The 26,677-nt window shown below is 38.7% G+C and overlaps 4 protein-coding genes across 5 annotated transcripts; 3 read left to right on the top strand and 1 right to left on the bottom strand.

The window, feature by feature from the left end:
* Positions 1-1,000: 1,000 nt before the first annotated feature.
* On the top strand, positions 1,001-5,769 carry LOC146607655 (spindlin-1-like). The gene is made up of 5 exons (XM_085347328.1): positions 1,001-1,079; positions 1,728-1,769; positions 2,029-2,276; positions 2,370-2,603; positions 3,585-5,769. Exons 2-5 carry the CDS (start codon positions 1,750-1,752, stop codon positions 3,788-3,790), a joined length of 708 nt encoding a protein of 235 aa, XP_085203454.1. The 5' UTR covers positions 1,001-1,079; positions 1,728-1,749; the 3' UTR covers positions 3,791-5,769.
* Positions 5,770-5,865: 96 nt separating this feature from the next.
* Positions 5,866-8,556, bottom strand: micos13 (mitochondrial contact site and cristae organizing system subunit 13). Of its 2 annotated transcripts, none has more exons than XM_085348193.1 (4): positions 8,412-8,556; positions 7,866-8,022; positions 6,625-6,682; positions 5,866-6,373 (listed from the first exon to the last, which is right to left on the bottom strand). In XM_085348193.1, the coding sequence occupies exons 1-4, from the start codon at positions 8,438-8,440 to the stop codon at positions 6,276-6,278; spliced, it is 342 nt and encodes a 113-aa protein (XP_085204319.1). In that variant the 5' UTR covers positions 8,441-8,556; the 3' UTR covers positions 5,866-6,275. The 2 variants fall into 2 exon arrangements, with proteins under 2 accessions (XP_085204319.1, XP_085204320.1); XM_085348194.1 differs by having other exon boundaries at positions 5,866-6,379; positions 6,629-6,682.
* Positions 8,557-8,881: 325 nt separating this feature from the next.
* Positions 8,882-13,915, top strand: LOC146607653 (hydroxysteroid 11-beta-dehydrogenase 1-like protein). Its single transcript, XM_085347700.1, has 6 exons — positions 8,882-9,009; positions 11,110-11,240; positions 11,383-11,586; positions 11,664-11,757; positions 13,363-13,528; positions 13,617-13,915. Exons 1-6 carry the CDS (start codon positions 8,925-8,927, stop codon positions 13,798-13,800), a joined length of 864 nt encoding a protein of 287 aa, XP_085203826.1. The 5' UTR covers positions 8,882-8,924; the 3' UTR covers positions 13,801-13,915.
* Positions 13,916-18,495: 4,580 nt separating this feature from the next.
* LOC146607652 (hydroxysteroid 11-beta-dehydrogenase 1-like protein) lies at positions 18,496-23,271 on the top strand. Its single transcript, XM_085347527.1, has 6 exons — positions 18,496-18,640; positions 21,186-21,316; positions 21,518-21,721; positions 21,804-21,897; positions 22,305-22,470; positions 22,552-23,271. Exons 1-6 carry the CDS (start codon positions 18,559-18,561, stop codon positions 22,733-22,735), a joined length of 861 nt encoding a protein of 286 aa, XP_085203653.1. The 5' UTR covers positions 18,496-18,558; the 3' UTR covers positions 22,736-23,271.
* Positions 23,272-26,677: the final 3,406 nt, after the last annotated feature.

The raw sequence follows: 26,677 nt of genomic DNA, 5'->3' as shown, positions 1-26,677 counted from the left end.
CACTGTCATCTTCATAACTGCTGCATTTCAACCATATAACATTTTTGTCTCTGCCGTTAAATATTGAAAACTCACTCCACACTGAGCCTGACTATATTTGTTCCTCTCTAGAATATTTTATTGGATACTATTTTTTAATTAACCTCCAGTTTTTACTTTTTAAAATGTGTTTTTGAAATTATGCTTGACTGACTTTTAAAAAATATATTGAAAAATCAAATAAACAAACCAAAAAAACCCCAACAACAACTGCAGTACTCTAACATACCTTTAGGGGGAGAGCAGCTAGTAATGGCTTTATGGGAAACACTACAAAGCTTATATAACATCATACTGAATATATGTTACTTGCTCTGTGCATATGTTAAAATAAGATTAAGATTGCTAAGATTGATTCAGATGATTAAGGCAGCCCAAAACATGAAGGTCACACTATGCAAGTGTCCTTGTCATGTGTCTAATATTTGTCCACACCTATTAACTCCTAATTCTAAGCCGGCACATTTATTTTTACAATATTTTAAGTCCATCTAATTAAAACAGCTTCCTTATTGTTATAAAGTATTGTTGTAAGCTTTAAATTCCCATGTTTTAGAGTAATATTCTAATTTTACAAACTAAATGCTCTCACAGCTCAAACAGTGACGCCAAAAAACTAAAACAAATACCGTCTGTCCCTTTAATTGAAACCATAGGCAACTCCTGCGTCATAGAAAATTCTGACCTCATTTTTCCTGCTTGTTGGCTGTGTTGTGTAGCTATCTTTCTCATATTTCTAAAACACACGAGCTGACAGTATTCACGAATCACTGTCTGAAACTGTTTATGTTTTGTGTAAAAAAATAAAAAATAAAGTCAGTTTCGCGGAAACCAAAACATCATTTCCCATCACTCCCCGCGCCCTGCTCTCATTCTTCTCTACGGCTCTGGTGACTCACGGCTTGACGGGATATAGAGTCTTCTCCCCCCTCCTTTCCCTTTCCCACAGGTTTCGCGAGATTTTACATAGGCGGGTTGGTGTGTGGCAACATTTCTCTGCCAGACGAACTGCACAATGCTGATATGAAATCTGCTTAAAGGTAATGAAAATATGTTCCACATAGAGAACAAGGCTGTAAACACACAGTTTTTAGCTGTGTTTGCTAGCTGCCATTAGAGACAACGAAGAGTGTGCTGGATGTATGTGTCCGCCTACACTTACCTACAGTAACATCTGCATTGAGGTAGAGCTAAGACTGTTTCCGATAACCTACAGAGGCGTTGTGCTGGCTTTAGTCCAGGACAGGTAGGGTACATGTGACGTAAAGGGTCTAATGGCCTTGCCAGTCAGCTTTTATGTGTAACTTGGTGAGTCCTTTGCGCCACACTGTAACCTTCTAACATTAAATCCTGTAATTTCGCACATAGCAGTGAAACGGCTTTTCTCAAAGTTGTCAGTCGGTTTTGTTAAGACTTTGTGATCCTAAGATGAGGGGAGGCTTGGTGTCAGCTATAACACACACAGTCTTGTCTTAGTATACAGTGACCTCTATGGTAATGTGTCAATAAATACCCAGGAAGTTATTCCGTCATGCAAATTCATTGGCTCGAGGACTTGTCCGTCTGTTGAACAGGCAGCATCTGTTTCATAAATATATGTGTGTGTGGCATCTCTTACTGTATAATCATCATACATGTGCTTGTCAGTTTGGCAGCCAAACTAATTGTCCTGTCTTTCTCTTAATTAGTAACCTTTGCATTTCTGGAGGCATGTCCAAGAAAAGGGGCAGGTATGTCGATCTGCGTCTGCTGTATGTATTTGATGTCACATTGTGCCGTCGTTGTCACAAAGAAGTCACTGCAAGAAACCCCCCAAGTGTTTTAATCACGTGGAAGCCACAGAAATGAACAAATAGCTGAGAAATGTGACAAAGGTCATACTGTATTTTGACTCGGGTGCATTTTTAAAAGAGCAAATTAGGTTAGGTTGTTGGACCTGTGTGTAAGGCTCAGGCTCACAGACTTGCATCTTCGTCTTGTTTCTACCAGAAAACGGAGCAGCGGGGAACTGAGTGACGCAGTAACCCCAGACCCCAACTACATTCTGGGAGTCCGCATTCAGCATAACTGGCGTGAGAGGGGGAATCAGAGCAAATGGAAGGGCACAGTACTTGACAGAGTTTGTGTAAATCCTTCCCTCTTCATGGTGAAATACGATGGCTTTGACTGCGTCTATGGCATTGAGCTGTTCAAGGATGAGAGAGTGTCCAACCTACAAGTGTTGTCAGAAAAAGTTGGTAAGTCAGCGTCTGCCTTGATCAGTTCATACTTCAGATTCTGGAGTTACAGCTGGGTCTGTATTGTTCTCTTTCATGCTTCTGTCTCCACAGTAAACAATAAAGTCAAGACACCTCCAGGGGCGGAGGAGTTGGTTGGCAAAGCGGTGGAGCATTTATTTGAAAAGGAAGATGGAGAGAAGAATGAGTGGAGAGGCATGGTCCTCTCCAAAGCACCAGTTATGACCAACTGGTATTATATTACTTATGAAAAGGACCCCGTTCTTTATATGTACCAGCTGTGGGACGACTATGCTGAAGGAGACCTCAGGATTCTGCCTGAAGCAGGTATTGCTAATTTCTGTAAAAATTTATAAACACTTTTGTCCTATGGCATTAGAAATGAGTTAAACTGGGCCCATTTTATGTATATAAATCAATTTTACACTTTGAAGATCATTTGATACATTTTTCTTCTGTTGGGCATGAATACCATGTGAGCTAAAAAAACAAACAAAAACATGATCGGTGTCTGTGTTCATCATCTAATCAGTCGTATTTGGGGCAACCATGGTTCACGGGGTTGGGAAGCTCGTCTTGTAACCGGAAGGTTGCCGGTTCAATCCCCAGCTCCGTCCGTCCTGGTTGTTGTGTCCTTGGGCAAGACACTTCACCCTACCTCCTACTGGTGTTGATGGCACGATACGGCAGCCTCGCTTCTGTCAGTCTGCCCCAGGGCAACTGTGGCTACAACTGTGGTTTGCCTCCACCAGTGTGTGAATGTGAGAGTGAATGAATAGTGGAATTGTAAAGCGCTTTATAAATGCAATCCATTATTATTTACTTACAGAAGCACTCTGGCAGAATGACGCGTTTTGAAGGAAGTGAGCAGCATTTCCCTACTTTATTTCCCTTAAAATAAAGTATTTTGAGTTCAATTTGAGTATTACAGATACCTAATATAGCTGCCATGCTGTGTAAATAAAGCCCAAGGATTGAATAATAGTATCACTAAACGACCATTTCCAGCATGTGAAGAAATTTCCACATCTGATTTGTCAGAGATAGGTATTCACATTAACTTCAAGTGAAGTTTAATGCAAATAGAGAGATCTTTATGCAAAATGCTTTGACCTTTATAGTACGAGTATAAAAAGCCAAGTATAAAAACAAAGTAAGTTTTTTTTTAATTTGTGAAAATTATGACAATGACACCATTATTTTTTTTCTTTTTATCAACAGCTTTCACCAGCAGCAGGATTTTATTTTACTCTTCATCTCTTCTGTAATTATAATCTTGGTGTTGTAATGATTAACCTCTCTCCACAGAAAACAAGCACCTGTTGCCTGCAGACAGGAAGCCAGGAGAAGAGACGGAGAGTCTCGTTGGGAAACAAGTGGAGTACGTTACTGACAAGGGTGTGAAAAGAACAGGCCTGGTCATCTACCAGGTCCCGGCCAAGCCCTCTGTCTACTACATCAAATATGACGATGACTTTCATATTCATGTCTATGACCTTGTCAAAACCACCTAGAGATAGTGGACACTTTTATCTAATTCCCCGACATCTCTCCACCTGCTACTGTTCCACTCATTGCTACAATCTGTTATTCAAAGCCTAGACAGGGTTAAATAGCTGACATGCTTTATTGTTCAGAAGTCAGTGCAATCTCTTTTCATTTCTTTTTTCTTTTTTTATTTGTATGCACAGCATAACTGTAGCACTGCTATGCTTGGCTGTTTTGCAGAGAGAAAGTTTTTGTTTTGTTGTTGCTGCTCTACTTTAAATACAACTTTAAAGTCTGGACAAAGTCAAAGATTGCACTGCACAACATTTGTGCAGCACTTTCACGTCTGTCCCCAAAAGTGCTCCTCTTAATTAAATTCCAGTGACTAACGAAGCTGCTTAATATCTCCTTTCAAAGGGCACTTTATGTTGGCTTATCTAAATTGACGATAAGTGTTGACACACACCTATGGACTAGGTGTTTTCCACTGAGGTAGTTATTAAAAGAAATGGGCAGATGCAAATGTGTGTGTGTGTGTGTGTGTGTTCATCAAAGAATATCAAATTAACTTAACACCAGAAGAGATAAATGGAAGTTGCATTGTAAAACCATCTTAATTGAGGCCAATTCTTTTTAAAAGCCAACATATTCCTGCACCTTTGCACCACGTGAAGTATTTCAGCTTTCATAGCTGGATGAAGTGGCTGCACGCTGCATATGCCATTCGTGCTGAACATGACCTTGAAGGAAGGTTTCTGCACAGGCCCTAAATCCTAACATCAAGAGTGCAAGTATCATGTTTGTGCTGGTAATTAAAGTACTAAATTTGCATATGAATTTGATCCCACTGATATCATAAAGTGCCTTCCGGCTTATCATTTTGCAATACTGTACTTACCATTTCTCTGACTGTGCTCTTAATTAATCTTTGCCCAGGGAGGCTGCTATTTGGTCCTCATTTCAAAGTGGTAACACTGACAGCTGGAGCAAAGTTTTAAAACTATCAATTTGTATTAGTGATGTGTGTGTGCTCTTAATGCAGTTTGAAAAAGTTCGTCAAACATAATGCACATTATCATTGGTTGTATAATCTCACTGTTGACATTGTGGGGAGCACTTTATTGTATAAAGTTTACATATTTAGGTAATGGTACACTTTAATAGTTTCCCCCAAACGGTGTTTCCTTAAATGCTAATGTGGCAGAATTTCGCTTTAAGATACACGCATGTAAAAGAAAAAAAATAGCTACAGTACATAATGACAGTATTTAATCTACGAAACTTGTGTAAAATTACTTGTAATGTTGCCTGTTGTGATTACTTCAGTTTATTAAGAGTATCTCATTAAAACGCCACACCAGCTTCTTGTGAAAAAGTAATGTACATTAATTAAAATATGAATATTTAAAGATTGTAATCAACTGATTTGTTCAGTGACTAATCTCGACTCCTCCCTTTGGAACTCATAGTCTTGCAAATACGAGCAGCCAGTTTCCCACTCATGGATTAAACATAGTCCTAAACTTAAAGAAAAATTCAATGAAGAGCTTCACTGGGATCAGAAATTTATTTTAAGATTAGGCATAATCAATGTTTGGGAAGCTAAGGCTCTTCGCTTGCCACGTGGACGTCATCTCGCTTTCGTTACCGTGTTGTAGTTGCTGAACTGGCCTCAGTCTTTTCAGCCTTTGCCTTTTTTTTCTGCATGCATCATATCTGATCAGTGCCTCAAGGTTTATAAACTTTATTTGGATGTGAAGAAGTGATAACACGTGGCAGAATGGGTAATGTTTTCTTACATTTAGATTTAAAAAAAAAAAGTTGACACTAAACATCGCCGCTCGCGGTGCTGTGGAGTGTGTCTGCATCGTGTACAGTGGAGTCAACCGATCATAAATGGCTGCGTGTGCTCTTCCTCACGCTTTAGGTCATCTCCCCCTCTTTTCAAGTTGTAGCAGAATCAACAGTGAACTGTGTCATTATTATTGTCATGATTAATAAAGATTTTTGCACATTTGTATGGTCTTACACTTTTTGTCGACCGAGCACTATATGTGATATGACTTGATAGATCAAACTAAAGATGAGACAAGATGTTTGAAGATTGATATATTGCTCACAAATAGTGAAATTGCATATATATATACACACACAGATATTCTTAACATTTTTTGGGCAAGGTGAGGGCAGAATAACACTCTCTGCTGGACAGTGCCGATAGCAACTATTTGGTATACACAATTTTGAGGTATACACAAAATGAAAGATTGCCTTCTTAAAAATAAAATTTCCTTCCCATTATGTACATCTCCCATCAAAGGCCACTATCAGTTAGAAAACCACAGTACCCATTCAGCAGAGTAGCCTCCTTGCTTTTAATCTAGCAGTTTTCTTTGATGTTGTGTGTTGCATCATTCTTATGGCAGGGTTCAACATTTGAAGAAGTAATGTCATTCTGAAGTGCAAAAGTCAAAAGGACTGATAATGTGAGGCTGTCCAGAGAGTTCATGTTCACTTTGTGAGGTCCTTCAAGTACTGCAGCCCCTGACTTGTGTATTCAGTGGCTTTTGTCGGGGCCTCAGAAAGATTTGAAATCGTCCACTGTACGCCTGCAACAAAAGAAAAAAAGAGAAGTTTAGGTTTTAGATAGTGAAAAATCAGGGTCAATATAGGATCTAGACCAAAAGTAATACCAATGCCAAAATTATTTTAAAACAGACTACTGCCTCCAAACAATTTTAAAACTATTACTACATGTAACAAGTGAAATACACAAAAGAAAGTCTGTGCCAAACTTGTGACCACAGCAAATTTTTACCCTTGCTTTTTTTAAAAAAGGAACAAATAATTGAATTCTTACCAGAATTCCACGCGTCAACAGGAGAGAACTCAATCTTAGGTATGGTTGGAAGCTGAGCCTGACAAGAGGGATAGGGTGCATTATTTTCTGTTAACAACATATTGGAGCTGGTATACAGACTTTCTATTAGTATAGGTGAAAACACTCCTTGTAAGGTCTAATTTATCTTAGGTCTGATTTAGAAAAAGATAAAAAGTTTAAATAAGTAAATAAATTTTGAAAAGTGTTTATTATAATTGGACAATACGACTACTATTCTGTCCAGTGCAAAACAGTAATAAAAAAAAAAATGAATAAATAAACAAATCAAGTTTTAAAGTAAAATCATGAAGAGCAGACGCACTTATACACTGTTTCAAGTGAAAACTTGCTTGTTGGAGTTTGTGAATAAATCACCTGAACTGGTTTGTCAGCAGAACTAGGACCTGTACTATGAAGCAATTTCAGCATTCCCTGGATATCTTTCCATTATCTGACTTCAATTAAAATAACACTGAGAACCAAGATAAGCAGAATTACAAAGGTGTTTATCGACTAAGCCAAGCCAGAGTTTAACAATCTAGCTAGGAGTGTATTCAAATAGATGTTGGCAGCAGTCGACCAGTCAAAAACATGGGCGGATCTTACAAAGCTACAACTATGATATCTGAAACATTTGAAAAGATTAAATAATACAGACATAAAGCAACAGCAGTGTTGAAGCTAAAGGAGCGGTGTGAGTGTGTGTGGGAAGAAACAGCCAGTCCAGTAGTATTAAAAGAGCATGAGCACTTTAAGCACTTTGGTCAGCAATGCTGGAAAAGATATTTACTTTAATAAAGTCTCAGTCCTAAATCTGGTAAGTCTCAGTTACCAGACTTAATGCACAGGAGAATCTGAAGAATTGCTATTGACTATATTTTCAACCTGATGATCTCTAATCTAGACCACAACCTGCTCCAGAGCTAGTTAGGTCTGCAGCATACATTACCACGAATCAAAGTACATGCCTCACAAAGGTTTATGATGTCATGATTGTACTGTAACTATGTATGCATTAGAGCGTTTCTGATCTCATAAGAGAAAGGCTAGAAAGCAAAAAGAAATTTCTACACATTTATGGTACAAGTCATCAAATTTGCTGTCTGCAGCACTGATCCATTTAATGCAACGACTTTATAAAACCATTTTACTTTCTGTTGTATTAGGCCTAGTGGCACTGATCCAGGAAGACCTAGTTGTTTATAACGTGCATCTTCTACCTCCACACCAAAGTACTTCATCCATTCCTCCATGGCAGGTGGGATTACTGCTTTGGCCTTACGCAGAGCCTCTGAGCCCTGTTCACTGTTCCCCAAGAGACCAGAGTCATAGGCAACATAGACAGCTCCTCCTGCAATGGTCACCTTGGTGGCCAGTCTGGAAATGAAAGAACAGATGCAGTAATGCAATTAATCTGAAATACCACAATTTCCCAACAGGGCAAACTGAAACTACAGACACACGTCGTTGTTATCAAAGTAAACAACAAATTATTCTTTGATGCCAAGTTAGCAGTTAATAGTTGGGAAATTTACAATCGCCCACATAAGCTCACGTTATTTCAGAGAGTTAATATATCAGCCCAAGTTTAACTCCATTAAGAAAAGCATATTTTAAGTCTTAAACTTGGAGCTAAAACGAAATCAACTGAAAATGACCTGGTATGACTGACAGCTAGCTTAGCCTAAGTTAGCTTAATTACCAATAAGAGCATTTAGAGCAGTAATAGTATAGGGAACCGCGGGAGTTGAAATAAAAATACTAACTTCATAACAGGCCAAATCCTCGTCGCCATCGTTCAGCGCGGTCTATTCTCCTTTAAGAAGCTGTTATTACGAGAACTCTGACAATGAGCCGTAGATCAGGCTAGCTGGTTAGCTGTACTGAAGGACAACCCTGCTTGATGATCCGTGTGCACCAGCGTTTTGTAAATAAAGTTGCTATTTCAAAAGTAAGGGCGGATGTAATTTCAGAGGCGCAGATTCGTCAGCCTTGATTTTTTTTTTGTAGCAATAGTAACAATATACTATAAATGTATAGGCAAATAAATTAAAGATTTTGGCGCTTCGATAAATTAAAAAAAATAGATAGATTTTTTTAAAAGTATTAAAATAACAAAAAAATGATTTGTGTCCATGAAAGAGGGCAGACCTATCTGACCAACCCCCGCCCCTTACAAAGTGGAAGGAGGGGCTTAGTTTTCTCAAACTGGGATTGTGAAAGTTGGCAGAAACTTCTAAAGCTTAGCATTTCCGATCAGTTGCTACCAAACTGCCATAATGGGCGCTGTCACAAAAATTCTTTTAGCTAGTATATGTGTTGCTTTCCTGGCTGCCAAATGGACTTCACCCAGATTTGATGCTGGTAAACTCTGTTCTTTGTCATTGTGAGAAAGTACTTGTTTGTTTTTAGTTGCAAACTTGCAGCAGGCATGCAGGTTTGTCCAGCAGACAATAATGTGTTAGGTGGTGTTGGACCTACAGTGGTCCATACATATGCGTGGTATGGATTTGCAATGTATAAGTTGAAAACAGCTAAATAGCCTACTCGGTTATGTCACAGTTATAACTTAGTATCTCGTAACACCTCACTATTATAGTCATAATTACAATATTTTACGTCATTTTTTTCCTAATTATTATGAATTAAATCATGACGGATTTTCTTGTTTTTTTTTTCTTGTTTGTTATACATATGAAGTCTGTTTTTAATAGATATCTAATACATGTGCAGTCAACTTTGATTTGATTTTTGAAGCTCAAAAGCACCCGGGCCAATAATTTGAGGCTTTATGGTCAGGTGTAGCCAGATTAAGGAGATAAAAGATCTGAAGTTGAGTCCAAGAAATCAATTTGCATGTTCAATATGGGTTTCAAAGAATTAGTGATGGAATCAAAGGCTGAAAAAGCAAAAACATGAGCTATAAAACCAGAAACCACAGGAATGTTTAAATTACCAGTTACATTCTTGAAAAAAAATAATGTACAGAAGGCCCGGAAAACAACAAAAACAACAGCAGATATCTATAGATATCAGCATTCTGAGTAAAAATGCCAGGTCAGACTTTGCTATTTAAAAAAAAATTATACATAAAATCTGAAAAAATTAAACCAACAATTCATATTAGAATTATAGAAATAATAGAATACATGCCACATTATTAACAAATAAAAGGCAGTTTTATGGTGTGGGTGTGTATTACTGCCAATTTGGAAAGGTAATAGTAACAATTTAATGATTTGTTCAAGAAATGTATTAGAAACAGTACAAAGTGAGCGAGTAATTGATAATAATCTGCTCTCCGCATGTGACCAAGGCCTTACCAAAGAGAGAATCCAGCATTTATTCACATTTTGAGAACACACTGTAGAGTCAATTTTCCGCAAGCAATGAAATTATGCGGTCCATGTCAGTGAACTAGTGTTATGTATACTTGCATATCCCATGTGCTCTACTCTGCAACACTGTAACCTTATAAAATACCACATTTTTTTAAAGCTTAAATGCCTATATTTCACAAATGTACGACAGCGCAGGACGATTTGTTTCAGATGCCTTGTGTTTGCTTTGGTTAGTAATAAAATGCAGTTTGAATGTCTGCTTCATGAACCCTAACCCTTAATGGGAATAAGAAGTGGAATAAGAGAGAGAGAACATGCAGTTGATAGCACATTTAGCTAAACCTTTGAGGGGAATACGGTACTGACATATGGCTCCATTCTCCAGCATGGGGAGTGAAAATTTTCAAACCTGCAGGATATTTAAATCTTTATAGCACCAGGCAAAGAATTAAAGCAACAAACAAGTGATATGGGACCTTCAAAAACAAAATACAGCATGGAAATTCTGGTGAAATAAATAAATATCCAATATCCAAGCATTTTACTAGTCCAAATGAAGAGTATGCATTTTGCAATTTCTCAAGATGGAAAAGTTTCAAATGCCCTTTGACCTGAAGCAATATATGGAGGGCTAAGCTTATCTTATCTTTTTAGGGTTTATATCTGCCTAAAGAATGATTCTAGATAAACTAACCCATATGGAAAAGAAATAGTAAAAACTTATATGATTTACTCATGAAAGTGGCCACTTTCTCATTACTTTCATATATTGTTTTAGTAAGTATCCAAAACATACAAGTTTCATTATATAATTTTTCAAGGGATCTTATATCTGTTTTCACTCTTGTATGCTTTTCATACAAGTTTCACACAAGACAGATACAAACTTTATAAGATTTATATATATCTTTTCCATATGGGAAACTATTTCATTGTCATCAAGTTCACTTAAAAACTTTTTCTGCATGCATAGACACATTAATAATGTATGCCATAGTTACTGTGGTCATTTACTCTATTTATTGTTGACTAATAGAAATAACATATTTTTGTTGTTTCTATTAACCTTTCATGTATTAAAACAATTCCATTCCGTGTTGAATACGGTAAACCTTTGTTTCAGATTCTCTCAAAGGGGCTAGGGTACTGGTGACTGGGGCCAGTACAGGTATTGGTGAACAAATGGCGTATCATTATGCCCGCTTTGGAGCCAAAATTGTTATCACAGCAAGGAGGGAGAAAGTCTTACAGCAGGTCAGTTTACGTAATAAACTGTTGAAATTCTGCTCATAAATTGCCATTTACTTGTGTTGGTTTGTGACAGTTATGAATAGACACATTCTGTAGTTCTCTCAATTAACTAACCATGTGCATTTTTAATAATTTTGGCCTTTAGGTAGTAGAACAATGTCTGAGTTTAGGAGCCCAGAAAGCTTTTTATATAGCAGCAGACATGGCGAATGAGGCTGACCCTGACAAAGTGGTGGATTATGCTCTGGAGAAGCTGGGAGGTTTGGATTACCTGGTCCTCAATCACATTGGGCCTAGCCCCTTCAGCATGTGGAAGGGAGATGTGGATCACACCAAATGGCTGATGAAGGTAACTGAGTATTTTGATGGTCATTCAAAACAGGAAATGGAGAGACTATGCTGATTCATGAATGTTTCTTTGTGAAGGTCAATTTCTTCAGCTATATTCAGATGGCCTGGAAAGCTTTGCCCTCCCTTGAGCAAAATAAAGGATCGCTGGTTGTTGTCTCATCGCTCTTAGGTAGGTTTATTTTTCTTCAGCATTTTTATACTTTATACTTTTTTATGCAGATGATGACAAACTATCAAATACAAATTGTGTGTACACATATATACCTCCTAATACTTTCACCCACCAGATACAATTAAACTGACATTTTTTAAAGGCACTTTCTACTGCAACTGATAAATAAGTACAGTAATACAGTAATTAAGATTAACTTAATGTATTATGATGACAAGAGTTAATAAGCCACTCTGGAGCTTGATTGTGTGCACCAGGTGGCTGGGCCATAAATTCTTGTGGAGCTCAACTAAAACAAGCCCAAAAGGTCTATTGTACCATGGGTCAACTATCTGCAGGAGAATCTGTAGAGGGAAAGTGTTTTCTGGATTGGGCGCCAGTCAAAGTCACAAGTACTGATAGTCTAGTTGTTGGCTTTTTTGCTGTAAGGGACGTGGGGACATCTTTAATGGGGAAGGAGCCTAAGTTTTGGTAGGAAGTTGAGGAATATGAAGCATGAAAGTGACCACAAAGCTGACCGCAGAAGCAAAGCTGTCGATTTCCTGGTCAGTCTACCTTGTTATGCTCGTTTATTTATATGGGCTGGCGGTAGTGACCAAAAGAATAAGATTTGCAGATACAAGTGGCTGAAAAAAGTATCCTTCACAGGGTGTCTGGGCTCACTCTTAGAGATAGGGTGAGGACCTCAGTCATTTACAATGTGCTTTAAGTAGAACTCTTAAGTAGACCTCTCCTGGCATGTCAGACTGGCAGGAGGCCTCAGGGCACACACAAGTATGACAGGAGAAATTAGATCTATTGGGTACCATGGGAATGCCTGGGTATTCCCCTAGAGCACAGTTGTCAAACTCCAGTCCTCGAGGGCTGTTGTCCTGAAACTTTTAAATGTGTCCCTGCTGCAACACACCTGAATAAAATTAGTAGGTCATTAGCAAGACTCTACAGAACTTGACTGGATGTTGAGGTGGCAATTCAGCCATTTGATTCATGTTACAGCAGCTCATGAGTGAATGAACATGGTGCAATAAAAGTACTTTAAGAAGTACAGTTTCCAAAACCATCCATTGTGGTTTGTGATTCAGGGAGCAGTTGAAAGAAGCTTTGTTAGAATAAAAGTGACCAAAGTTGAAAAGTGAACTAAAGGTCAGTATATTAGAATCAGCAAACTCTAAGAAAAGTATTTTACCTGCATCAAGTTGGTTATTTTTTCCTGCTCATTACCTGCCCACCTTCCCTTCTGCAGTGGCGCTGGGCCCCTCAGCAGAGCCCCTTAACACAGTTTGAGAACAGCTAAACTAGACCAAAAGATGAAAAGTTGGACTTCCAGAGCTCAGAGATTTGAAATGGCCAAAGGGGAAACAGAAGTTACACCAAACAACTGACATTCAGTACAGACAAATGAATAGAAATTTGTGAATCATATACAATAACAGACGATTACAAGAGCAATATTAAACACAGGCTTGAGCAAAAGAGCAGTTCTCTAATGCGTTTAAAATGGACTTTGACTCCCCGTCGTAACCAGTTCTGACAGTGTTTGAAAGCTCCAAGAAAGCTACTGAAGACGCTTCTCCTACTCTAACAGTTGTTGATGCTTCACAGGTAAAATAACTTCTCCTTTCGTGGCGCCATATTCCTCAACCAAATTTGCCTTGAACGGGTTCTTTGGGTCTCTTCGTCATGAGCTGGCTATGAAGAAGAGCAACGTGTCCATCTCTGTCTGCACACTCGGTCTCATTGATACCGACTCAGCTATGGAGAAAGTCCGGTTAGTCAAATATATGTATGCAGAAATATTTGACATTGTGTATTTTGAGATATTTTTGAATTAAGTGTAAGAATTTTCTCTATCCTAGGGGCGTCACTGTTGTACCAGCCTACCCCGCCACAGATGCTGCATTGAACATCATCATTACGGGATCTACAAGGCAGCCAGAGCTTTTCTACCCTTGGTTCACATACTTTATGGTTATCACCAAAGACTGGTTTCCTTCTCTCACAGATTATATGACCCAGAACTCCTACAACTACATCCCATGAAGAGCATTTATTCAGCACAACTGAAGCACAATTATACATGTTCCTAATTATAAATATCAACATTTAATTTGGATTTTGGCCTAGCTCTTTGACATTTTGATGCACCCAGTTTTGCGGGAACATTTCTGACATTTCAGTTTCCACTTTTCTCATCATTTCTTTGAGAACAGTCCAGTAATAAAATGTATACAGATAAAAAAGCTCAGGACTTGGGATTTTACTTTTTAGGCTACTATTTTAACATTTTAGACATTAGTGTCTGTGTCAATAGTACAGCCACTGCTGTCCAAACATTATTGCACTAGTACTTGAAAACTCAGAAGAAAAAAGTCTGATTTACTACTGATAAGACAACCTCACCCCTCCATTCAGCCCTCCCACACACAGACACAATACCTCACATGAGATTTGGTTATGAAATAAATGAATACGTTTCGTGTTGCTGCTGTTGCTGCTGATAATGAACACAAAAAAATAAACCAGCTTCCTCCTGACATGTTTGTTGGTGTTAATTGTGGTTAATGAAAGGAAGGAAAGGTAGATCATAATAACAGACCACATAAGTCATCCATAGTCTGACAGAAATATCTTTTTACCATAAAATGCAGTTTAGCATATTCCAGGTCAGTACAGCTTAGTGGAGAAGAGCAGTCAGGAAGCTACTTGGGTGACACAATAGAGAAGCCCAAAGCAAACAAAGTCAAGAATGAAATAACGTGAGGTATGATAATGCACATAAAAGCAAATGGAAAAAAATGTTTTTTTTGCCAGTGAAATATTTGTTCTGCACCTTGAAGGTATGAAGACCTAATAACTTTAAATTTAGATTTTTTCTTGTATGTGCTAACCCCAATGCCACTATTAGTGTTTAATTATGGAGCTACAAAAAGGTTAGCCTCCTATTGCAATTGTCTGCTTTGACTGACAGCCACAGGCACAACGAAACCTAGGTCATTTATACTGCGCCAAATCACAACAACAGTCAATAAGGCACTTTATATTGTAAGGTAGACCCTACAATAATACATAAAACAATCATATGACCCCCTTTGACAAAGCACTTGGTGACAGTGGGAAGGAAAAACTCCCTTTTGAATAGGAAGAAAACTATTTGAAGCTCTGAAACCTGACTGAAACTCTTCAAATAAACCATATTATTTAAAATAATGATTAATGATACTTGTTATGTGGTCTGTTGATCCAAGTCTGCAGCACAAGTTGAAAGGAAAAATCAAAAAGAATATCACAAGGAATAGTAGTACAAGACTTATAGATCAACTTTAATGTAAAATATTCATATTCAAAAGATCCAGAGACTGGTTGAAAGAAATTGACCAAAACTAAAGTTTCACCGTAGCTTACCAGCACAAGGAAGGAAACACAGAAAATTTGCAATCTGTTATATCAGTATCTTCAAATTATAAAATTGATGGAAAGAATATAGTTTTTGATTTTTTCCCCCTGCAATTCTTCTCTCCACACTCCAGTCCATTAGGTGGCAGTAATGGGCTTGTGCCTTCCCACATGGCTAGGTTCAGTGGTTGCACAATGAGAGTGTAAAAGGCAGAAAGTCAAAAGAGCACTGAGATTTAAAAGGCTGATTAGCTCACAGAAGGCAGGCAAGAAGGTGACTGCACTGGAGTAATGATGTCAGTACTGGCAGATGATGGTTTATGACTAAACCATCATCTGCATCAGCGCCCAAATAATTGGTCACATATGTGCACGTTAAATTTCACTGGTAAATGTGAGCCACCTGCTAATGGTTCAGAACAGTATATATTCCTCAAATGTTTGTTTTCTGCCATTTTATTCTGTATTTGTCTTTTCAGACCTCTAACAGCAGCATGTTTACGAGGAGAAGGTTCTCACAGACCAGCAGGAGAGGAACTCCAGTCTGGACCAGGATGGCCCAGAGCCTCCACAGATTAAAGAGTAACAGGAGGAACTTTGTAGAAGTCATGAGGGCGAGCAGGTTGGACTGAAGCAGGAGACTGATACCTTTATGGAGATTCCTCCTTATGAGTAAAGTGACCACAGCTCTCCTGAAGCAGAGAGCCAAGCTCATAAAGAAAGCCAGCATGTGGACTCGGGAGAAATAATTAGAAATGCAAAACCAAAGAAAAGGAGACTTAACAGAAAGCAAAGTAACAGAAAGAAAAGTCTCAGCCCAAATTTTCCAGTGGTACAAACCACAGGCAGGTGCCAGGTTTGTCCCACCAGGAGTGATTCAAAGATTAGGAAGACCTGTGCACAATGCAAGAGATATATCTGCAAGGAGCATGCACACACTCTCTGCACATCATGTGTACAGTAATGCAGACAAAACACTTGACTGCTGGACAAGAACATTTCCATGTTCTGACTATTTCACTGATGTTGGTTCACAATTGTATGTGAACCATTGCCTATGATAGTAATATTTGAGGAGAATATGAGGGTTAGAGCTGCTTTAATATTGAGACCTCAGCACCATCTAGTGACAGTATGGAGGACTCATCAGTGGCGTCGTTAGGCCTATTTTAGGGGTGCTTAAGCCTCCCTAAAATATTCTTAAGCCCCCCTAAATAATTTGGTGTTTATTTATTTATTTATTTTATTTATTCAATTTTTTTTTGCAATTGGATCCCCCATAGCTGTTGGTCTCAGAGCAAAGCTCTACAAGTTCTCAGCAGTCTATGCACTACTGATGTTTCTGTCTGTAACCGAAGGACTCCACAAATTCCTGCAGAAAGAGACTTTAGACCTGGCAGAAGCTTTTATCTGCAAACAAGCTGTGTGTGAGACACTTAAGGGCAAACACTCAGATGCATTTGCTACAGAGCTGTATGAGAAAACCAAGGCCCTGTGTAACACCCACAGTATCCCTGAACCAGGTGCCAAGACAAGGCACAAGCAGAGGAAAATGGAGGATTTTGTCCTGGAGGCAACTGTGGGTTCACGCACTGAATTGAACAACTCAGACACATTGAAAAGAGAGTTACTTTTCCCTTGTGTGGATCGGATGGTTGGCGAGCTTGATCAAAGATTTTGCAGTGTAGACGCAGGGCTGCTAAAAGGCATCCAGGCATGCAGTCCTAAATCTGAGAACTTCTTGAGTGAACCACACTTGAATGAACTTGCAAAGCACTATAGACTTGACCTGAAAAAAGAGGAGGTTCTGGTGGCCAGAAACTTTCTTACCCGGAAAACAGAGGCTGGATGTCCACCCAAAAATATGTTGTCTGTGTACAACCTCCTCGATTCAGACATGTTTCCCTCTCTGAAGGCAACCATCCAAGTTGCCCTAACAGTGCCTGTCAGCAGCTGCTCGTGCGAAAGGTCCTTTAGTGCACTGCGTCGGCTGCACTGCGTCGGCTGCACTGCGTCGGCTGCACTCCTGGCTGCGTCAAACAATGGGTCAGAAAAGACTTCACGGTCTTGCAGTCATGTCTATTGAAAAAGACATGAAAAAGCATCTGAGTCACAACAGAGTGATTGACCGATTTGCCACTCTTAATCAGAATCAGAATCAGAAAGGGGTTTATTGCCAAATGTTGAGCAGGTTTACAACATTAGGAAATTGCTGCGGTGCTTCAGTGCAAACATAGTGTCATAAATAGCACTTAAATAGACGTCACTTAAATAGACGTCATTCTTTGATGCTTCCACCCACCAAGTAACTGGCAATTGAAGCCATAAAAATGATGTATTTTTTTATTTTCAGTTTTTTTCTTGTTATTGATGCAGCAAACACATTTCTTCTGTTTTCTTGTTGTACTGTATTATAAAACAGACTGAAATAAAACAATAGATCTATTGGTGGCCTAGGATGTTTAATCTGTCCAAAAAAGTAGGAAAACAATTTCTCAGTCTTGTTTTCTGTTTGTGAAATTTTGTGCTCATTCACTACGTTCGTTCATATCGTGTGCATCTCTTGGGGGCTAAGCCCCCCCTGTCCTTAAAACCTAGTGACGTCCCTGGGACTCATCATATCTGTGGTGACTGTTGAGTAACTATGTATACCTGTAAAGCTAGTTCTCATTCCTTCTGAGTCCCTGTTAGTATGTTAACTAATAATTGATCAACAAATTGATTTACTCTGCCTGACAGAAACCTGTTTACAGCAGGATGATTATGTTAGTTTAAACGAATCAACACTAATTGTCAGAATCCTCGAAGCTCAGGCCGAGGGTGCAGTGTGGCAGCAATTTTCCACACTAGATTATTAAACCAAAATCAAAGACCAAGACTGAGTTTGAATTCATTTGAAAGCCAGATGCTTAGCCTTGTCCACCCCAACTGGAAAACTCAAAAACCAGTCTCATTTGTTATCATCTATCATCCAACTGGGCTGTACACAGAGTTTCTGTCTGATTTCTCAGGCTTTTTGTCTGATTTAGTGCTCAGCTCAGATAAATAATTATTGTGGGTGATTTTTTTTTAACATCCATGTAGATGCTAAACATGACAGACTAAAACTGGCATTTGATGTCTTATCTTTTTGGATTTATTTATTGCTAATTAAATCAAACACTGTGCAGTTTATTAAATAAAAAGTTAAAGCTACTGTAAGGAAATGTGTTGATAAAAAAGCACTTTCTCTTTGCATTTGAGGGCGGGCCTTATTGAAGTTCACCACTTTTGAAAACACGCCTCCTTACAGAGTGACAGGAGGAGTGTGAATGGAATGCGGTTGCATAAAAGGCAGTTTGTGTCCTCAAACGTGAACTGTCTAAAGCCCAACACTTCAAAACAACTAGCAGCCAGCTGTTAAAAATGAACGCTTTCATAAAGATTATTTTAAGTTGGATATTTGTTGCTTTCCTGGCCATCAGATGGACCAGCAATTTTGATGCAGGTAAAGTACGATTATGTTTATTGTTACTGAGTGCAAGTATTAATCTATATTTATCTGTAAACTTTGGTTCAATGACCTAAAGAGCAGTTCTGCTGATAAAAGACGGTGCTATTAGAGCTACAGGTTGCAACAGGCTGGGGTGTTGTTTATGGAATGAATGGCGTGAAAACAGTGTATGAAAGCATTTTAAAGGAGTCTGCATATGACATTTACTTAGGTTAGACGTTAAAGTTAAAAGATTCATACGAGGTAAAAGATCATTGCACTCTGTAGTTAATGTTTGACTGATTGAAACAGTTGTGCGGACAATAAAAACGTGCAGTGCCTTCCAAAACTGAAGTAGTTATCTTTTAACTCATGACCTTGCTTTTGATTTTGATTGAGGCTTAAAAGTAATTTCTAATAAACATCTGTACGTTGACGTGTGCATCAATTAAGCAGATAACAGGTCTGAAGTGACGTTCAACTGTTGAACTTGCATTCAAATGGTTCACAGGAAATAACATGACTCTAAGACTGCTGATAGAAATAGCAGGAGGAATTCTGCTACCACTTGTCAGATTCAGTTAAATGCTGCAAAACTGATGGCACAGAAGTTCCCATTACAGATGAGTAATGATCCAAACACACAGCAAAAGCAAGCCAAGTGAATGAATTTGTGAATTATATATTCCTGTATTCTCCTCGTCACCTACTCCCAGATATTATAGTTTGCATTTTCCGTATCAAATGTTTGCCATACAGTCAGGACTGTGAAACTTAAGCTCATCCGAATGAAACATGTAAAGTCATTACACATAATAAATAAACTCATATAACATAATTTTCTGATTTGCATGGACCAAACATATCTCTTTAACAAGGATAGTAAAGGTTTATTGTTTTTAGGATATTTTATGAAAACAGTAAGCAATTTAACGACTTTAAAGTGCAAATGAAATCTGAGTGGAATGATTTGCAACTCTCAAAACCCGTATTTTATTCACAATAGAACATGGAGAACTTACAAAAGCCGGGAAAATTCACCATTTTAAGAATAATATTAGCTCATCTTGAACTTGATGGAAGCCACATGTCTCAAAAATGTTGGGGCAGGGGCAACGAAAGACTAGAAGAGTAAGTGGTACAAAAAGAAAAAGCTGGAGGAAAACGTAAAATAGCAAAAACTTGAAATATCCTATCACTGACATTATATAACGTCATCAAAAGATTCCAGGAGTATGGAAAAGTTTCTACATGCAAGAGATCAGGTGTCTCTGCAGCATTGCATTCTGATTCGATTGTAACGGTTATATTTATATATGGTAAATGGACTAGTTCTTATATAGCGCTTTTCCACTCTTCTGAGCACTCAAAGCACTTTACACAACTTGTGCATTCACACCCATTCGCACAAGCACAACTGACATTCACACACATTCATACTCCGATGAATGCATCGGAGAGCAATTTCGGGTTAGTATCTTGCCCAAGGATATTTGGCATGCAGACTAGGGGAAGCCGGGAATCGAACCACCAACCTTCCGATCAGTAGATGACCTGCTCTACCACCTGAGCTACAGCCACCCAATATATATATCAAAATAATAATAATAATTCCTCACTCGCCCTGCAAGATCAATGTTATTTAAATAGTATGTTCTCTCACTTTAAACATTTGATATGTTTTCTGTTTTCTATATGAATAGAATATGTGTTTATGAGATTTGCACCTCGATTTTTACAGGCAATGAATTTGAATTAATCTGATTTGTGTCAATGAACTGTTGGTTATGCCCTTGCACATGACATGTGCTCCATTCAACAATTACAACGCTTTGCATCCAGCCGGTTTACGACCTACCACACCTTGTATATCACTCTGGCATTTTAAATAAGCATGTTTCACAAATGGACAATAGCATTTAATTTGTTTCCATCTGTAGACATTTGCAGATATACTGATATCTGATATTCCCAAACTTCAGTTCTGTATATTTCTCCTTTTTGTTAATGTGTGGAAACAAGACTTTAACTATTATCAAGCATGAGGGGTGAACACTTAAAAAACTGGATGTCAATGACATTAAAAGATAAGATAAGATCTCAGAATCACTTCAAAAACAAAACAGTGTTTCTTGGACAAAGAGAAGTCCCTGAAAAGGCAGATTATTGATTAAGCACAGTATATGACTTTTTAACCACCTCATATATTACTGTCAAGGCCGAAACTTTTCCAAATGTCCTTCAACCTGAAAGTTTCAGGTTGTGTGGTGTAGGGGTTCCAAATGCAATACTTGGGCGGGCAAAAATAACAAAGTGCAATCTTTTTATTTGGATGGTTGCAAAAAGTCAAAACAGACCATAACACCAAGAGCATATGAGGACACAGTTTTGGCTTGTATTATATTTTATTTATAAAGTGACAATTAACAGCAAGGATTGTTTCCAGGTCGTTGAACACATCTGCATTATTCCTATTAAATGCTTCACTTACACCTTTACCATGTTTGTGTATTAGTATAATGACATGCCATTAGTATAGTATATTTAATCTTTGCCACAGAATCTCTCAGAGGTGCCAAGGTATTGGTGACTGGGTCCAGTAAAGGCATCGGCGAACAAATGGCATATCATTATGCCCGCTTTGGAGCCAAGATTGTTATTACAGCAAGAAGCAAGGACACACTGCAGAAGGTCAGTCAATACAAACTACTCAAAATCTACTAAGATGCTGTCATTTAGTTCTAGTGTTTATGTAAGTCATGTCAGGGATGATATTTTAGAAATCAAGCAGCTCAGAAGGCAGTATGAGGTACATGAGGATATTCTTTAGTTCTTTGGAGTAGCAGTTTTAGCTATATGACTCATGCCATTCTTATTGATTGTGACTAACAGGTAGTAGAAAAGTGTCTGAGTTTGGGAGCCCAGGAGGCTTTTTATATAGCAGCAGACATGTCCAATGAGTCTGACCTTGATCGAGTGGTAGATTTTGCCTTGAAGAAGCTGGGAGGTTTGGATTACCTGGTTCTCAATCACATCGGCTCGACCCGTGTCGCCATGTGGGATGGAGACGTAGAACATGCCAAGTGGCTGATGAAGGTAACGGAGCGTTTTGATGCTCTATCAGAAACATAAAATGAAAGGAATGCCCTCAGTCATGAATGTTTGTTTGTGTACAAAGATCAATTTCTTCAGCTATATTCAGATGGCCTGGAAAGCTTTGCCCTCCCTTGAGAAAAATAAAGGATCGCTGGTGATTGTTTCCTCACTTGCAGGTAGGTTTGTTTTTATAGTTCAACCAAAGCACAAAAACAGTCACCTTAAGCCACTTTACATCGTAAAGTAAAGACCATGCAATAATTCGGAGAAAATCAAAATTTCAAGTTTTAATTAATTTAGCCACATTAGTGATATTTATCACCTTACCCATCATATGTGTTTTTGCCTAATGTCCTGTAGTGGACCATCCAGTTTTCCTGACACATTCCCTGAGGGGATCCAGTGTAAAGAAAGAAAAAGCTGCCTAGTCAAGCATGCGGAGCGACCCGCTGTGGTGACTCCTTGGTTATCGAACCACATAATGGAGCAACCAAAAGCAGCTCCAAGAATCGATTAGCAGAGGAAAGTCGAGACATGTTAAGTTTGAAAACTCCAGAAAATTCCAGCTGTTGATGCTTCACAGGTAAAATGCCCAGTCCCTTAACAGCTCCATACGTCTCAACAAAAAGTGCCTTGAATGGGTTCTTTGGGTCTCTTCGTCATGAGTTGGCTATGAAGAAGAGCAATGTGTCCATCTCTGTGTGCACACTGGGGCTCATTGACACCGAAACAGCTATGAGCAAAGTCAAGTTAGTATGCATAAAAAGATTTGCAGTCAAATCATTTGTGCTGTTTACATGAGTTAATTGCAAGAATTTTTTGTGTCCTAGGGGAAAGGTTAACATGCCAGCCTACCCCGCCACAGAGGCCGCCCTGAACATCATCATCACGGGAGCTACGAGACAGCCAGAGCTTTTCTACCCCTGGTTCACATACATTTGGACTCTCACCAAAGATTGGATTCCTTCTTTTACAGACTATGTGGTCCAGCGTTCCTACAACTACAACCCATGAAGAACATTTATCTAAAGCACAGTTCTACACCTCTTTAATTAAAAACACAGAAATTTGGCTTGGATGTTGGCTTACAGCTTTGCCATTGATTTTTTTAAATGTTGATGTACACACTGGGCAGGATTATACCATGGACAGCTCGTCTGTAGCCGGTGTATGTCACTTTCATTCCTCTGAATCTTAGCCTTCATATTTTAATACACCCAGTTTTATGGCATAATCTTTGACTTTTCCAGTTTCCACTTTTCTCACCTTGCTTTTGAGAGCTGTCCAGTTATGAAATGTCTACGGGGAAAAAAGCTTACGGCTTGAAATTGTTTCATTTTCGTCTCCCTCAAAGAGATTAGCTCCTATCTGCATAGCACAGCCACCGCTGTCCAACCGTTACTGCACCACTAAGTGAAAATTCAGAAAGAAGGCACCTGATTTACTACAAATAAGACTATCTCTGTCTCTCTCACACACTTTCCTTTCATGATTTTCAGCCATGAATGGTATATTAAAGTTTCACATTTCTGCTATTCACTAATAAAAGATGAAAAGCAATAAACATATTCTTTCCTCTCATACTTTAAATTCAAATTCAACTTTTATTTGTCACACACACAAACCATACACAGTATGACATGAGGTGAAATGCTTATTGCTGTGCAATGCTCGACCATTAAATGACAGTAAGAATTTACAGATTTTAACTTAGAAATTTACAGTAAAAATGTGCAAATAGCAGTTCATGTGGGAAATTATTTTAAAAAAGAAATGATAAATTATAAGAAGTGTGCAAAAAGAAAAACCAGAGTGCGTGTGGTGATGCGATGTGTGTGTGAGAGTCCAGCCCTACACCTGATTCAGGGCCAAAATAGCCTGGGGGAAGAAGCTCCTCCTCATTCTCTCTGTTTTGGCCTTAAGGGAGCGGAAGCACTTCTTATTAATTCAATGTTGTTTGTTTTTTTAAATAACTCTACATTTTTTATTTGATAGGACAAAAGGACAAAAGCAAGTGACAACAAACAATATAAATAATCTTAAGTCTTTGTTTTCCCTGCTGAACCCTAAAACCCTACAGTAATATAGCTGGGTGGATATGTGAAGTGAAGGAATGGATCTAAGCCCAAAACACACACACACACACACACACATAAACGCAAAGATAACACCATTTTGCATTAAAGAAGTGCAATATTTGTTCTACTTCATCTTAAAGGTAACAAAAAGGTTTACACAAACCTGATCAGTACTTTGAATGTCCACATGAGGGCAGTAGTGCCAAACCGTTGAAGTGTCTTAGCTTCAAGCACATTAACAGTTAAGAAAAAAAAAAAGCCTAAAAATCAGAGCAACAATTATTTGATGGCAATGAAACAAATCAATGTCAAAGATTTTATCTTTAATAGACTTGTGTTGAATTTGAATTTTGAGATTTTTAAGCTCCCATCAACATATCAATAGTGACCCTCTGTGTTCCAAACCCTGGATTGTCCTCCTCCTCCTATCTTTTCCATTTCATTTAGTTTCATCTTCCCAAAGCTGGCCACAGTAGGTGCAGACTTCCTATAGAGCGGGACTTTCTCAGTGGCTTCCTTTGTGCCTTTGTTCATCATCCCCAAAGGCACCACAGGCTTCCTGTGAAGCTGTTGGTTCAATCCATCCTGGTGGTCTTTCTCTATTGTAACACAACCTAGAAGTTGTCCCCTGCTGTCAAAGCAGTTTTCTACTGTATACCAGGAGTGAGCTGTCCTTGTCACAAAAAAGACTCACTAAAAGTAGTTTGAAAAGTTGAGAAACAAACTGTTCCTTTTGAATATATTTACACGAAATTCTCTAAGAAGAATACGACGTCCTTGATATATAATAAAGGAGTTTTCACAGTTCACTTGCACTCTGCAGTTTTCTGTGACTGATATGACTGATGACAAGAAGAATACATGTTCTCTTTGTCTTTATCTCGACACTGCTGGTGATTGGAGAGGATTTTGGAAATGGTATAATCTCCCTGTAGACAGCACGGAAAGAGAAAAATCTTTCCGTTCCTTTCCCTCCTTCTGTCTTCTCTTCTGTCACACATGCACGCACAATGGTGGGGCCTCCTGGAGAGGGGAGTAGGCATGGCCTGGGAGAACAGCCTGAAACACCTGCAACAGATTAGTGCTCCTAATGCCGGGTAATAAATCCTCTCACCCTTCTCCAGCATCTCTATCTGCGCTGTGCATGGCTCTGACATGCTGAGGAGCATCCTCCCACAACAGTGACAGCAGAATACACACAGAAGATAAAGTAAATACTAAATCTTTAAAACATCCACTATTTTATTTACGTTTCTTTCCATTATTATCCACCTCTGCAAATGCTACAGATATATTTCTTCTATCATCAAGGGTTTTTTTTCCTAGTCAAAGCTGTAAATAAAGATCAAACATTTTCATTGTGACCGCAAACAGCCAAGGCCGGGAATAAAGTAGATCCTCTCTGCTTTACTGACTGCACATAAAAGTTGGAAGGTAGTCGACTGATCAGCCAATCAGACTGCTACTTACTGAGGCCTGTAGTGCAGTTTGAATCCAGCTTTTTCTCGGTGATTCAGCATGATTTAATCTCTGTATCTACAGACAGACCTTAGGTGTGCTACAGTAGTAAAATCAATTAAATGGAAAATAAGTCTATTACCTTTTTGCACATATCATATAGTGTGTCCTCAGTTTTACATTTGCACACAAAGTTTGCTGATGCAGCAGACATGTCATGTTTCACACCATAAATAGTCACCTATCCATGAAAATAATTTGATGCACCAGTCCCAGTTTATAACTCTTTCTTGTCCTGCTTCTTTGAGCACAAAGGTACTACTCCACAAATTCTGTCCGGCTCCATCCATCATTTCGTCGAACTCAACAGAAAATGGGGCCTTGGCATGCTGTGCATGTGTGCTGGCTTGTGTATGTTGCCTTCGTGCTTGACATTAATCACGGTCACTGCTGCAGTGAAAATAATTGACCAAATGCTGAGAATGGGAAATAGGTGTCTCATGATAAGGTACTGTTAATATCTATGCAGGGTCAAAGGTAACACACAGATCTATACTATGTATACTATGTACTATGACAGGAATGCAGCAGCAGTAGTAGCTAGTAGCTGCCTGCTTGGCTTCCTCTCGTCTAAATCCCGTCATTGGATGTTGAAATTTCTAATAAATATGGTCTACTGTGAGGTCCTTCTGAGAGTCTAGTATTTGATTTGTCCATTACTAAGATGGGGCTTGTTAATGACAACAACAGCAACAACAAACAAATTATTAGACAATGCAAATAACATGCTTCAAAATCTGAGATCCAGAAAAGCAATGGGTTATTAAAGCAATGGTTCATTTTCATTACAATGCCAGTGTGAAACTGAAAGAGTTCCTTTTTCTTCTATAAGTTATCTCAGAAATATAAACAGCTTTAAAGCTGTAGAGTGTGAGTGTAAGGTCAAGTCTGAAATTTATGTGAATTCTGAGCCGCTTGCGTGAATTGCAGGTACCAGCATGGTACTGCAAAACAAACACCATAAATATTCTCATTTTTTCTTTCATGTAAGTGTTAGATTTTATATATTCCATGCATTCTTTTTTTTTTTTTTAGCTGTGTGAGATGATTTGGTTTAAAAGAACGTTAATCTTCCTGAACACCGAGCTCGTTCGTGACCTCTGAAAAGTTTTCACAAAACATTCAGCTATGATAACAAAAGGAGAACGTGAGCAAGTGAGACGGGGGAGGACAGGGCAACGAGATGAGAACCTATGAAAGGGAGCGCCAGTGTGAATATAAACTGTGGGTGTGTGCGAGGTGGCTGAGGTGGCTCTGTGACCCCTGACCTCTTTCCCACAGGTCCATTCAGAGCAGCACAATGGTTGACACCTGTGTCTTTTCAGTACTGGTTCTATTATTATTTACATCAGTCGGTGGG

This window comes from Diplotaxodon limnothrissa, linkage group LG23 (assembly GCF_057381915.1).
Source record: "Diplotaxodon limnothrissa isolate DT_005_m linkage group LG23, D_limnothrissa_male_GT1.1, whole genome shotgun sequence".
In the NCBI taxonomy this organism is placed as follows: Eukaryota; Metazoa; Chordata; class Actinopteri; order Cichliformes; family Cichlidae; genus Diplotaxodon; species Diplotaxodon limnothrissa.
This window is presented reverse-complemented; position numbering and strand designations above follow the sequence as displayed.

What these genes read in the sequence shown, in the direction of transcription:
- LOC146607653 (XM_085347700.1), top strand. Translation starts at nt 8,925, where the DNA reads ATGGGCGCTGTCACAAAAATTCTTTTAGCTAGTATATGTGTTGCTTTC. An exon ending in TTCACCCAGATTTGATGCTG is followed by an intron (nt 9,010 to 11,109) that starts GTAAACTCTGTT and finishes CCTTTGTTTCAG; the next exon opens with ATTCTCTCAAAGGGGCTAGG. An exon ending in ACACCAAATGGCTGATGAAG is followed by an intron (nt 11,587 to 11,663) that starts GTAACTGAGTAT and finishes TTCTTTGTGAAG; the next exon opens with GTCAATTTCTTCAGCTATAT.
- LOC146607655 (XM_085347328.1), top strand. Translation starts at nt 1,750, where the DNA reads ATGTCCAAGAAAAGGGGCAG. An exon ending in ATGTCCAAGAAAAGGGGCAG is followed by an intron (nt 1,770 to 2,028) that starts GTATGTCGATCT and finishes TGTTTCTACCAG; the next exon opens with AAAACGGAGCAGCGGGGAAC. An exon ending in AGTGTTGTCAGAAAAAGTTG is followed by an intron (nt 2,277 to 2,369) that starts GTAAGTCAGCGT and finishes CTGTCTCCACAG; the next exon opens with TAAACAATAAAGTCAAGACA.
- LOC146607652 (XM_085347527.1), top strand. Translation starts at nt 18,559, where the DNA reads ATGAACGCTTTCATAAAGATTATTTTAAGTTGGATATTTGTTGCTTTC. An exon ending in GCAAGGACACACTGCAGAAG is followed by an intron (nt 21,317 to 21,517) that starts GTCAGTCAATAC and finishes TGTGACTAACAG; the next exon opens with GTAGTAGAAAAGTGTCTGAG. An exon ending in ACAGCTATGAGCAAAGTCAA is followed by an intron (nt 22,471 to 22,551) that starts GTTAGTATGCAT and finishes TTTGTGTCCTAG; the next exon opens with GGGAAAGGTTAACATGCCAG.
- micos13 (XM_085348193.1), bottom strand. Translation starts at nt 8,440, where the DNA reads ATGGCGACGAGGATTTGGCCTGTTATGAA. An exon ending in TGAAGTACTTTGGTGTGGAG is followed by an intron (nt 6,683 to 7,865) that starts GTAGAAGATGCA and finishes CCCTCTTGTCAG; the next exon opens with GCTCAGCTTCCAACCATACC. An exon ending in TGTTGACGCGTGGAATTCTG is followed by an intron (nt 6,374 to 6,624) that starts GTAAGAATTCAA and finishes CTTTTGTTGCAG; the next exon opens with GCGTACAGTGGACGATTTCA.